Source organism: Nothoprocta perdicaria, unplaced genomic scaffold, assembly GCF_003342845.1.
Source record: "Nothoprocta perdicaria isolate Ctin4 unplaced genomic scaffold, notPer1 scaffold_304, whole genome shotgun sequence".
Taxonomy (NCBI): Eukaryota; Metazoa; Chordata; class Aves; order Tinamiformes; family Tinamidae; genus Nothoprocta; species Nothoprocta perdicaria.
This window is the reverse complement of record NW_020455538.1, coordinates 270,475-283,358: the sequence shown is the minus strand read 5'-3', so window position 1 is coordinate 283,358 and position 12,884 is coordinate 270,475. Positions and strand designations below refer to the sequence as shown.

At 41.9% G+C, this 12,884-nt stretch overlaps 1 protein-coding gene across 1 annotated transcript in view; it reads left to right on the top strand.

Moving 5' to 3' along the window:
* LOC112950011 (serine/threonine-protein kinase TNNI3K) overlaps positions 1–12,884 on the top strand; it is a 64,284-nt gene that overhangs the window by 27,335 nt on the left and 24,065 nt on the right. The window contains exons 14-19 of the mRNA XM_026042482.1: positions 1,449–1,535; positions 2,616–2,672; positions 3,723–3,815; positions 3,902–3,959; positions 4,064–4,258; positions 6,366–6,470. Coding sequence (XP_025898267.1) covers positions 1,449–1,535; positions 2,616–2,672; positions 3,723–3,815; positions 3,902–3,959; positions 4,064–4,258; positions 6,366–6,470 — 595 coding nt within the window. The remainder of the gene's footprint in view (positions 1–1,448; positions 1,536–2,615; positions 2,673–3,722; positions 3,816–3,901; positions 3,960–4,063; positions 4,259–6,365; positions 6,471–12,884) is intronic.

The following is a 12,884-nucleotide window of genomic DNA, read 5'->3' as shown; positions in this document are numbered from 1 at the left end:
TAAATAAATAGTGATCTGTCAAGATTTTCAATATCAGGTTTTGGAGAAGATTTTATAGACAACCTATTTGAAGTCATAATTAGACCCAGTAGKAAATTGCAGATTATCTTGATTAATCACTTACCATTATCCTTTCTTTGGGAATTATTTGTTATAGACAGAACGAGTTCACATTCAACTACTGCATTAAATTATCAGCCACTTTTATACTGATGCCACTTTATTTCTTTTCGCTAATTAAATCACACAGCTCATCTCTGTGGCTGCAGTACTTCTGACATGCTGAGTGAAAGGACAGAGGGGACGGTGCCCGGAGCCGTGGCGGCTGCTTGGCAGCTCGCAGGCGCTCCAGCCAGGGTGGTTTCTGCAGCTGTGAGCTCACGGCTCCCCCCTCGCGAGGCTGGGCTCATCACAAGCCAGAAACTTGGCATTCATTAGGGTCTTGATAAAGAATATCCTCAGAGAAATGCCAGCAAAGTGTGCCATGAAACTGGCAGAAAATTAAAGCTGCTCCAAGTAAATGGAGCCAAGAGAGCTGTTGAGATGATAGGTAGCGTTTGGAATGTGATCAGAGCATCAGGACCTCATTCCAAATGCATCTCTGTTTCCTCTTTTCTTGCCTGTTTTCATCTTTGCAGGCAGYGAACAGGAACGTTTTCTCTTGGCATGGGTGGGTGAATATGCAGTGCATTGCACAAAACAAGAAATGAAGATGCTGCTTTTTTCCCATGTTTTCTAGGGAATGGGGCAAAAGGCAAGTTAAAGTTGGAGAATTATGGGACATTCTTCCCTTCTCCAAACCCACGACAACACTATTTATTATGTAAGAAACTGTAACATAATAAAAGCATAGATGTTAAGGAAGGCCTGATATTGGCAAAATGTACAAAAATGCTGAGGGAGAACTCAGCTTTGAAAAAATTTCAACAGAATTTAGAGCATTACCAAATGTTCAAACATTGTGCATCAGAAATCTGAGCACTTGAGCAGGTTTATGAGTGTACCACTTTGCTTCTTTGCAGTTAAAAATGATGAATGAAACAGTTTGCTGCAATATTCTGTTCAAATTGTCCTGTTCAGGACATCAGAACTTCAGTATTTTCAGCCATTGCTTTCTTGTATAGGACTTACTGAAAACTATTCTCACATCCATTTTAGGATTTCTGTATAACCATTTTGTCTGTTACCATGTACCGTATCTCAGTTTTATGTAGACTCATGTAAAAATGTTTGTTTTTATTAGCAAGGGTTTTTTTTTTGTATTTCTGTAATTATCAATCATATTATTTTTCTGATTAGTGCTACTGAACTTTTATTTATGTGTTTCATAAACAGACACACTATTCTTTTTTAAAAAAAAAACACATTTTTTTGTGAATCAATATATGAATATTACGTCAAGACAGCTACGCTTATCTGCAAATGCATGTTTTTCCGTTCTCTCTCAGGTCATGATGCTATTGTGACCCTTCTGAAGCATTACAAAAGGCCCCAGGATGAGTCACCCTGCAATGAGTACTCACAGCCCGGAGGAGGTAGGCTCTGAGAAATGTCTTTTTCTCAGGGAATGTTCCCCTCATGTCAGAAAGCTTTGGATCTGGTCTGTCTGGCACAAAGAAAACTAGTGACCTGACAGTRCTCATTTTCTAGGTACCATATATCCCTCATTTACATCAGGATTCTTGCTGTATCTTAAAACAGAATTGTCACTTTGTGTGATTCGCTAGAAGGAAAAGCTAAAAGCTATGAAATTAAGATCATTCCTTAGCAATCATTCCTCATACTTTGCACATACTTAATACCTTGTTTAGCCATTCTCTTTGTGTTGTCTCTGATGTTTCTTTGATGGCTGATATTCAGTACATTTCTGTATTCAGTGCCCTTCATATTTTTTAATATCTTTAGATATCTAATTCCCCCTTGGAAAGAACTAATTACTCTTTTTGTTATAAAAATACTCATTGCTATTGGCAATTAAATGACAGATGGCAAGAAGAATGTTTGTTACTAGTGCAACCAGTGAGGTAAGATTGCCACTTGTTGCAATATATTGAGAATGCTGTCCRTAGGGAAGATAAAAGTCTACATTAGATATTACAGCTTGTCCAGGTCATTGACTCTTCCAGCCACAGAATCAGCAGAATTTTATAGTGACTGGCAGGATCAACCTGATTCCTACAGGCCCAGCTCTACAGGGAAGTTTGCATGTTCCACGTTTTTGACTCGGGCCTGTGCAGATCCATAGGAGACCAAGTTTATGCATGTATCGGAACCTATTTTGGCAAGTGGTCAACACATCCAGGTGGGGGTTTTAATGCTAAGTGTTTTAAGAACCCAAGTGTCACTTCAGGAGAAAAAAAGAAGAGACCAGGTCTTTGGTACACTGTGAAAACTGACCTGATGAAGCACAATACTGTTCCATACAGTTAATGAAACTGTCCAAATTACTATCATGATTTTAGCAATGTAATGTGTCACAAAGGTGTGTGTGCTTATGTGGATTTTCATTCCCTATTTTTTCATTCTTTAAGCAACCATTGCCTTGCTAATTTATCAATATAGCTGCATATAGTGTCTTCAAAGAGCGTGAAATTCATTCTGTTCTTTTATTTCAGATGGTTCCTATGTGTCAATTCCATCCCCTCTAGGAAAGATTAAAAGCATGACTAAAGGTATATTCAGTGACAAGGGGAAAATGCAAGTTTTATGGTCATTTACTCAAGGTGTTTGTTACCTGAATATACTATATAAGATTCATTATTCCTCTATATGTTTTGTTCAGAAATGCAATGATGTGTATAAGCAGCAGCTCTGTTTCCCTACGATAATCATAGAAAGCTCTGTTTAACTTGATTCTTTTCCTTTTGAGTTCTGCAGAGCTGCTGAGTACCTCATCCTGATAAGTCCTCTATTTGTCTTACTCTCATTTGCTTTTTAAAAAATACGCTCTTTTTTTGTYTCTTTGGAAAAAAAAAAGGTTACATGTGTGAATTAGCACTAATAAAATGCGTAGGAATYGCTTAATGGAAACAAATAACTAATTGGACTCTGCTGGCTATTTTCAAAAGAAAAATTATTTCCAAAAATAAATGGTGGAATGGGTATTTGAATGGCTACCCAATGGGTAGACAAAGCATTCAGATGCTTATTTATACTGTGTGTGTGTGTGTGTGGTCCTTTCAGTTTTCCTTTGCAAATATTCACTCTGGATGTACTCRAATGCTTGTATCTTCTTCATATCAGCATTAAAATGTTCCACTTGGAAATATTTTGATAAATTTCTACAATCAAACCATACAGATAACAAGGTAGTGATAGTTGCTGAGTGTATTAAGTTGCACATCAAAATTCAGATTCCACMTGTCACTGATGAGTAGGTCAGATCTGCAATAGCATTAGTAATGAGCACCAGTCATTCAAGAAAAAGGAATTAATTCTCTATACAAAAGATTTTATGCAACTATCCTATAATCCAGGCAGAATATGACGATGGACGTTTTGATCAGTGATAAGACTGTAAAACCAAGAAAATCTGAAGCAACTGTAATGATTGCAAAACTTGGTTTATTATTGAGATTTATTGTGGTTTCTGAAAGAAAGGATAGAAATAATCGAGGAAATCAGCTTTTACTGTGCAATGTTTTTTGTGAAGTTAAGTACTTTTATTTTGCCCTTCCCATGACCCTGCATTTTACAGATACGGTAACAATTTTCTTCTGCAGAAAAGGCAGATGTTCTTCTCCTGCGTGCTGGCCTGCCATCACATTTCCATCTTCAGCTCTCTGAAATAGAGTTCCATGAGATTATTGGCTCAGGTATCAGAAATAAGAATGCATGCATTTTTACATGCCTGATATTCACAAGAAATATCTTTATATTTACTTATTTTAAATCATTTTAGGGTCTTTCGGAAAAGTATATAAAGGACGATGCAGAAATAAAATTGTAGCAATCAAACGGTAGGTTTTTCAAACACTTCTCTGTTTTGTTTTGTTAATGCTCTATTTTGAGGCGTTCAAAAGATGATATTTATGCCACACTGCCTTCTCCTGTAAATTTGCAGCTATCGTGCCAATACCTACTGCTCCAAATCTGATGTGGACATGTTTTGCCGTGAAGTTTCCATTCTCTGCCGGCTCAATCATCCATGTGTCATACAGTTTGTTGGGGCCTGCTTGGATGACCCAAGTCAGTTTGCTATCGTCACGCAGTATATTTCTGGAGGATCCCTTTTTTCCCTGCTCCATGAACAGAAGAGGTATCTTACCCATTCTTTGCATGGGGTAATGATACAGAATTCTGAAGATTAGCAAATCTGTGTCGATACAGATTTCACAGAATCACAGAATCACAGAATATTCAGGGTTGGAAGGGACCTCTAGAGATCATCTAGTCCAACCTTCCCGCTCAAGCAGGCACACCTAGAGCATGTGGCACAGGGTGGCATCCAGGCAGGTTTTGAAGACCTCCAGAGAAGGAGASTCCACAACCTCCCTGGGCAGCCTGTTCCACTGCTCTGTCACCCTAACAGTAAAGAAGTTGCTCCTCACCTGGAGATGGAACTTCCTGTGCTCCAGCTTRTGGCCATTACCCCTCGTCCTGTYTCTGGCCACCAGTGAAAACAGCCTGTCCGCTTCCTCCCTGCACTCTCCCTTCCTGAACTTACACATGTTAATCATATCCCCYCTCAGCCTTCTCTTCTCCAGAGAAAACAGGCCCAGCTCACTCAGCCTCTCCTCATACGAGAGGTGTTCCATTCCCGTAATCATCCTGGTTGCTCTTCTCTGGACCCTCTCGAGAAGCTCTATGTCCCTCTTATACTGGGGTGCCCAGAACTGAACACAGTACTCCAGGTGCGGCCTCACCAGAGCTGAGTAGAGGGGCAGAATCACCTCCCTTGACCTGCTGGCAACACTCCTCCTGATGCAGCCAGGATCCCATTGGCCTTCTTGGCCACGAGGGCACACTGCTCACTCGTGGTTAACTTGGTGTCCACCAAGACTCCCAGGTCCCTCTCGATGGAGGTGCTTTCCAGTAGGTCGACCCCTAATCTGTACTGATGCCTGGGGTTATTCCTCCCCAGGTGCAGGACCCTGCACTTGTCCTTATTGAACCTCATGAGGTTCCTCTCTGCCCAACTCTCCAGCCTGTCCAGGTCCCTCTGGATGGCAGCACAGCCCTCCGGAGTGTCGGCCACTCCACCCAGCTTGGTGTCATCTGCAAACTTGCTCAGGGTGCATTCCGTGCCCTCGTCCAGGTCATTGATAAAACAAGTTGAACAGCACTGGGCCCAGCACTGACCCCTGGGGGACACCACTGGCCACAGGCCTCCAACTGGACTCGGCCCCATTTATCACCACCCTCTGAGCTCTGCCATCCAGCCAGCCCTCGCAACCATCCAGCCACCACCGCACTGTGCACTCGTCTGGTCCACTCTGCTGGAGCTTCCGTATGAGGATATTATGGGAGACGGTGTCAAAAGCCTTGCTGAAGTCAAGGTAGACAACATCCACGGCTCTCCCCTCGTCCAGTCAGCCTGTCATCCCATCATAGAAGGCTATGAGGTTCGTCAGACATGACTTCCCCTTGGTGAATCCATGCTGACTGCTCCTCAGCAGCTTCTTCTCCTTCATATGCCTGGAGATTCTCTCTAGGATGAACTGCTCCATCACCTTTCCAGGGATGGAGGTGAGGCTGACCGGCCTGTAATTGCCTGCCTCCTCCCTCTTGCCCTTTTTGAAGACTGGAGTGACGTTGGCTCTCTTCCAGTCCTTGGGCACCTCCCCTGCTCTCCAGGACCTCTCAAAGATGATGGAGAGAGGCTGAGCAATAACCTCGGCCAGTTCCCTCAGCACTCTTGGGTGCATCCCATCTGGGCCCATAGATTTTTGAGTGGCCAGTTTGCCTAAGTGATCCCTAACCCAATCCTTCTCAACCCGCGGAAGGTCTTCCTCTAGCCCATTTATATCTCTTCTATTGGAGCCCTGCAGTTCATGGGGGGGTCACCTTAGCAGTAAAGACAGAGGCAAAGAAGGCATTTAGTAACTCTGCTTTCTCAGCATCCTCCGTCACCAAGGCCCCTTGCCCATTCAGCAGTGCACTAACATTTATAAGATTTACTCCTTATCAACAAATAGTGAAAGGAACACTAAAAATTTTCTTTCTTTAATTCAGGTTATTTGGTATACAAGGGAAAAGAGTAATCACAATAATTATTTGGTTGTTATTATTTTACAGTAAATATTTTTATATTACATTATAAAACATTCTTCTGTATTTAAGATTTTAAAAGGGACCTTGTTTTACAGATAATTTTCAGCCTGTCTGTAAATTTTGAGTGATGTTATAATTGTTTCAAATTCTAGGACTCTTGACCTTCAGTCTAAATTAATCATTGCCGTCGATGTTGCCAAAGGGATGGAGTATCTGCACAATCTCACACAGCCCATCATCCATCGRGATTTGAACAGGTGAGTCACTCTGTTCCAAACTCCAGGGACATTCCACCTGGGATGGGCCTGTGTTTGTTAYGGAGGGGCTACCACCCATCAGCTTAGATCAGCTGCCTGCCCCCCTGCTACGCTGGGCCCGCAAAGCCCAGCCCTGCCCTGGCAAAGCAGTCGCAGGGGCTGCACCTTCCCAGAGCTGCTTTGGGAGAAGCTCCCCTGCTAATGTCCTTTCTACTGTTGCATGCTGTGAGAAACCCCATTTGCTGAACTGTGGTTTTCATTTAAAGATGCTGTTAAAAACAGCGTTATCTCCTCACATCTGGCCCTCCGGTGTTGAACTGGTGCTAGAAAAAGGAAGCAAATCATCTACTGAATGGAATATTGTTGTGCCATGTCTAAGTCAGAAGGCACTTAGATTCACCATTCTGCAGTGCTTTCTGCTTTGAAAGTGGATTAACCAAAATTACATATAGACACATCAAACAGCCGCAACTAAACAAAGGGAATTAGTGCTGAATAGCTACTGCACTTTATTGGCACATTAGTTTCCTTGGAAATAGTTCTTCATGCATACAAGCAGCATGATATAAAACCTTATAMAGAAAGAAGTTAAAAAATTAGGAAGAGAGTTACAGAATGGGTTTTCTTCAGTGGCAGGCATACAGAGCATTTTTTCCACTTTTTTTTTCCATTTTAATCAATAATTCCATTGCTTATTTTAATTAAAATTTCAGAAATGTGCCTTTCTGTTTGTATCTCCAGTGACCAGTAGTACAGAGTTCTGATAATAATTAGAAATTTTCTCCTGCATCTTGCCCTAAGGTTTCATTTCCTGGTGATGCTGTTGGCTGTGTTGACAGATTCCTTGTAGAAGTTATTCATTCTTTTTGGATAAGCAGGTGCACAGTTCAGACTCGGTCCACAGTTCAGAGCGCTGGTATCAAATTCTGAAAAAAAAAAATAGAGCAGGGGCATTTTCTGGAAATGGTCATTGGGACCTTCCAAGAACCATGTGGTTTTCACATGGGAAGAGTTCTGTTCTGCTGACCTGCTTCAAGCGTACCTGAGCTGACAGCACTGTACAAGGGACCCCTATAAAGCAAGGGTTTCCTAGTGTATTATTTCACTTTATAAATGAGAGTCAAAGCAGATCATGAACAAGATAGAAACGTGGGAACAGTCATAGGGTGTCAAACCAGGACTCCAAGGGCAGTATCCTGTAGCTGGCAGTGGCCCACAGGGACAAATTTGAGAGCCAAGCATGAGTGTAATGATGAATTATTGGATTCTTTCCCCAGACCCAAAAAATTTTGGTTCAGCAGCTCCTTCACAAGAGTGGCACGAATGCTACCCACTGGTTTCCAGCAGAAGCCTCATTTCCTCTGGAAATGGCCGCCTGGAACAGCAGTCAGATAAATACTTTGCTCAAACAGACCTTTTTTAAAACAAAGACCTGCTCTTGAAGCCAAGTTATGATGCTAAAGTCAAATGTTCTGTTTAATAAAGAACAATCCTACCTGTGGTTAAGAAAGAAAAAACATCCCCACAGGCTGAAACGAAAATCAGGCCATTAATGCCTGGAAGCTGTTGTTTCCTATTTTAGTTTGGAAAATGTAGTCTTACAGAGCCCTTTAAGCCCATCTCAACATCACTAATCACCATATATCACCATCACTAATATCTAGCGCTGATCTGTGCACTCATCCAGTCATGTTCAGTGCAGGGAATCCCTGAGTGCTCTGTGTGTACAAAGAAAATATCTTCTTGCTATGTGAAAAAAACTCATAATGCAATGCACATATTCCAGTGAAAGATGGTGGAACAGCTCGCTACATCCCCATGCGAGGTTTTACATGAAAATGCCTTTTGCTGCCCAAGACAAAACACGTTTCTCAGTTCTGCTAGTCTGTGAATGCAAAATACCTATCAGTCCAGCTGTACCCTGATCTGGCTTTTAYTAGGGGTCCTTATTAAGAGAAACATTCAGTTCCTGAGCCTTGGCCCGTCAGCAGCAGCAACAGTTTCTAGCTGTGCACCTTCACTCTTCTGGCAAGTGGATCTCAGCCCATCTCATATGGCAAAGTCTGCAGTAAGACCAAAGAGGAATTTCGGTCTTACTCCCAATATAAGAATTCCTACCCCATTAACTCCATAAGGAAAATCTTGGCACTGGAAAGAGAGTTTCCACATTAACCTTTCTTCCCCTCCAAAAAAACCTTTGTAGCTGTTGGCAAGAGCTCTGCAGCTCCCCCAGTGCTAGGTATTATTGGCAACATGGAGGAAAAGAGCTGGAGTAGGGCAGACTTCAGTCACTGTCCAGGTTTTAAAGGACAAGACAGATTCACTAAAATTGGCTTTCCAAAAAGCAACCTGGGTATCACTGTGTGAAAAGCATAGAAGAGTGGCCTCTTGATTCCTTTATTGTTCCACCACTTTTTCTCTTCCATCACACRTTTGAGGTTCCCGTCCTCAGCCCACTGACTCTGACTTCACACGAGTCCGCTACTTTCTCACGCTCTTGGAGTCTTCCTCACGTACCCATCTCCATCTTCTTTCACCGCTTTCTTGAAGGCCGCCAGGTTGCAGAGCTGAGTGGGAGACACCGTCTGTTGAGGAAGGCTGAGAGTTCTCCTCTCTGCTGCCTCGCAAGCAAAAGCCCTGTGTCTGAATGTCACAATCCGAGTCCCTGCTCAGGACAGCCAGYGTCCAGAGCTCATGCTGCAGCTTTACATCTGGTCACTACCGGCTGTCAGAAAAATAATTCTGCACTGAAAGATTTTAAATAACATTTTCCACAAAAGCAGCCTTCACCAAAAGCCAGGGAGCGTATCGCTGCCGCCCGGACCCGGTGTTGCTTGTGCTTGCAAGGCCCCAGGATCGCTTGCGCAGTGACACCAGTGTGGCTGGAGTGGTGCTGAGAGAAGAGCAGCTTGTCGTGCTTTAGTGTGAAAGTAGAAGTCATGTTTTCAGCGTGAGTCYCAGCCAGCCCACGGGCACAATTAAAAGATGAAAATCCATACAATAGCTGAAGAGAAAGCCCAGGAGTGAAAGTCTGACCCTCTTGTGTTAAGTTTTGGCATAGACTTCATGGGAGCCTAAAATTTTCTACCTTAAATTTCCCCCTGTTTTGTAATCCTCCTTGTGAGCTCTGGGATCTAATGGAGTGCACGTAAAGCATCAAGTGAATCTGCAACATTGCTTGACAGCGCTGAGAAGAAAATGAAGTAAATGAAATGTCTCTGCCCTGGACAAAGGGTTATCTTTTGTCCATTTTAACAATAATTGGGAGTTTTATTTTTCTTTTTAGTTCTGTAGAAAAAATAAGTTCTGACAGCTATCAGCATTGGTGACATACACCATTATCACTGCTTATATCAAGTCTTACATTAGTGAGGGATTGCAGCCACAATGATTATAGTACTTTAATAAAAAAGAGACCATTTTGGTATCAATTTAATTCAAGCCAAAACAGCTGAACATGATTGGACTGAGCCTTTGAGCGAGTAACCTTCATCTGATGGCTCTAACTATCTGTGAAAGTTTCTGAGAGCCAGCCTAGTGCTACGGATGAAAGGAAGGATGGAAGCCTGGTGGTAATGGGGACGGTGCCTGCAACTCCTCTTTGTTATCAAATCCCCTTATAAAATCTTAAAATAGCAGTTGCCTTTCATTAAATCTGCAGTGCATTAAAGGTAGCAGGTTCTTTTCATGGCCCTATTCTTTGGAAAAGAAACACATTCTGAATACCCYGTCTGTGTCTCTTGCCCCAAGAGAAGCCCTTGCATCTGGCGGGTGCACAGGACTGCCTGCTTTGTGAAGCCAGGATGATTACACACTCCCGATTCCTCTCTAATTTCTTTTTCCTTCTATGGTTTCATGAAGAGAATGAAAAGGGATCTTGGTCTCACCATTTCAGACTTGGTGCGCCCTTCACAGAAGACAATTTAGTTCTGATTCTGCTCCACTCTTTATTAACCTTCTGTCAGCTCAGATGAAGTTTCTCTTGCTGTTATTTCTCAAATCAGGGGCTGAATAGTCCCTTTCTCCTCATCTGTGGTTTTCAAATTTCCAAGTGCCTTTGAGGCAAAAATAGCATTTGTGAGCTGTATCTTCCAAGTCTTATTTCTGTGAATTGTATTTTCTTACTTTAGAAAAGAAAAATTAGAAACTGTAGTGTTCACCAAAGGTACCAGAGTGACAACAACACTTCCAGAGACTCTCCTCAGCATTTTAGATACATTCGTACCCTCAGTACCAAATAGGCTTTTCCAAAGGACTTATRGATTCTATATATAAAAAGAGTGAGAAAATTTGTTTATTGATTTCTTGGTTTCTTTACAAAAYCTGCCAATTCATTTCTTGCTTGTGCTCGTCATCATGGGCTTAGGCTAGACCTTTGCATCCCTTGAACAGATTGAAGGAAAGGTTATCGTTACATTTTCTTCATATTAAGAAATGGTGATAATTTTAGTCAGTACTGACAAAGGCCCAATTTGAATCAAGAGCACAGAGAAATCTGTAGGAATTTTGTGATTCTCCATTCAACTTAGGGTAGAGCATTCTAGAGTCTATCAAGCTTGGCCTTACACTTGATTAATATTTTCATTTGACATCTGATGGGGGTCTCAAAACAATTCCACTTGTCATACTCAAATCACTTAAATATTTTGATGGAAAGTGTATATGGGAGCTAAAATCAGATTCAATATAAACTAAAAGAATCACGGCTACATTGTATGAACCCATTACATTTTTATGATTAAATTTATCATCCTGAGGTTTTGGTTTATGTGAAGCTAGAAGCCTTAAAGACAGTGATTTGTGAGAGTCCTGGTTGGAAGAGTTTAAATTTTATCCGTCCTGAAAAACTATTATCTGGTGAAATTTGTATTCCTCACTTGGTTGTTCTTGCTCATATCTACAACTCATATACAGGCAAGTTATGCTTTTTCTTGAGACCATCAATATTACTTTCATTTTCCTTTCATCATGTGCACCATTGCCAACTTTCTTCATTTCTTCTTTTTGTGTACTTTTCACTCTCCTAAATCTACTTGCATCAGTCACCGTTTTGATAAATGTCATGTAAACATTGCTGTGTCCACACTCATCCACTTTTATGTTATAATTTGCCTTTCAGAAGCCATGTGAAGGTGCCATATAGTAACATACAGTGTATGTGTATAGTATATGTATACTATAGTGTATAGTGTATTTATAGTAACATACAGTGTATGAAAGCCTTGACCATCAGAGTTACTGGAAGCCTTGCCCTAGTCAGCCAGTCTGCAAATCCTTGCTCAGTCTGCAAATCTTTCACCACTTTTCCAGTTTGCTTGCAAATTATTCTTGTGATGTTAATTTTTTGAGGACTTTTTGTCTATTTGTTGCATGCAGTTGGAGTTTTAGGGTTTCCTCTGGTACGTTCCGTGCTGCAAATTAAAACACTTGTAATAGCTTTCTTGAATCACTATATCAATTTTCAATAAATTCTATCTACACTTTCCCTTCTGCGTTGCAGAATGACATTTTGCAAAAGGTGTAAGATATTCTGCCTACCGACCTCTGCTGCATTTGGACACGTATGCGCCTTCAATTAGCAGGAGTATTTTGTCTGTCTCGATGAGTTTAATTCTCTCCGAATTTTGTAGACATCTGAAAGAACTATGTTCATAGAAGGCATGTTTGAATTAAGTTGTCCTTTAAATACTCAGAGCTTAGCGCGTGTCACTCGTAGCCGCTGTGGGTTGTGAGCCCTGCCTGCTCGCAGGCGCTAGCTGGGGGCTCTGATCCGCTGCTGTGTGCATCTCTCCCCTCTGTCCCACGMTTGGAGATGTTGCCGCTCCTCCTCGGCATGCACAGCCTTCCCTGCTGGTTAGAACATCTCAGATACCCTTTGCACAGTCCTGCTTTGTGCTGCAGATAGAAYGGCCACCTCAGAACCTCACTTCACAATTTTTTTGACATATTTGAGTTGGTCTTCACAAATTGGCGTAAAGGCAACCTTTTGTTTTGAACATGCATTGAGCTCCTTTCCATTTGGCTGCTGGCAGGGCTTTATCTTGATCAAACCTTGAACCAAAACCAAACAAATAAAAATAATCAAAGCTTCCCTTTTATTAATTCCTGGTATCTGTTCTTCACAAGTTTGCCATCCATTTTCTATTTCATGTGAGTGCTACAAAGGCTCTCCCTGGAAATCAGAATCCCTAAAGCTTTTTCAAAGTGTGCTGAAAGAATAACGTATCTCCAGATATCCTTCCAGCATAACAATGAATTTGGGCTCATTGTTACAGTTCAGGCTGTCGTAACAAATGGATTCTACCAAGTGTCTTTATTGCAGTGCAGGAGTGGGCACTGTGTCTTGCTGCTGGTGAAGGGKTGCGGGGGACACCAGGTTCCACAGAAGGGAAGGCTTTCACGCGCCCCTGGTGC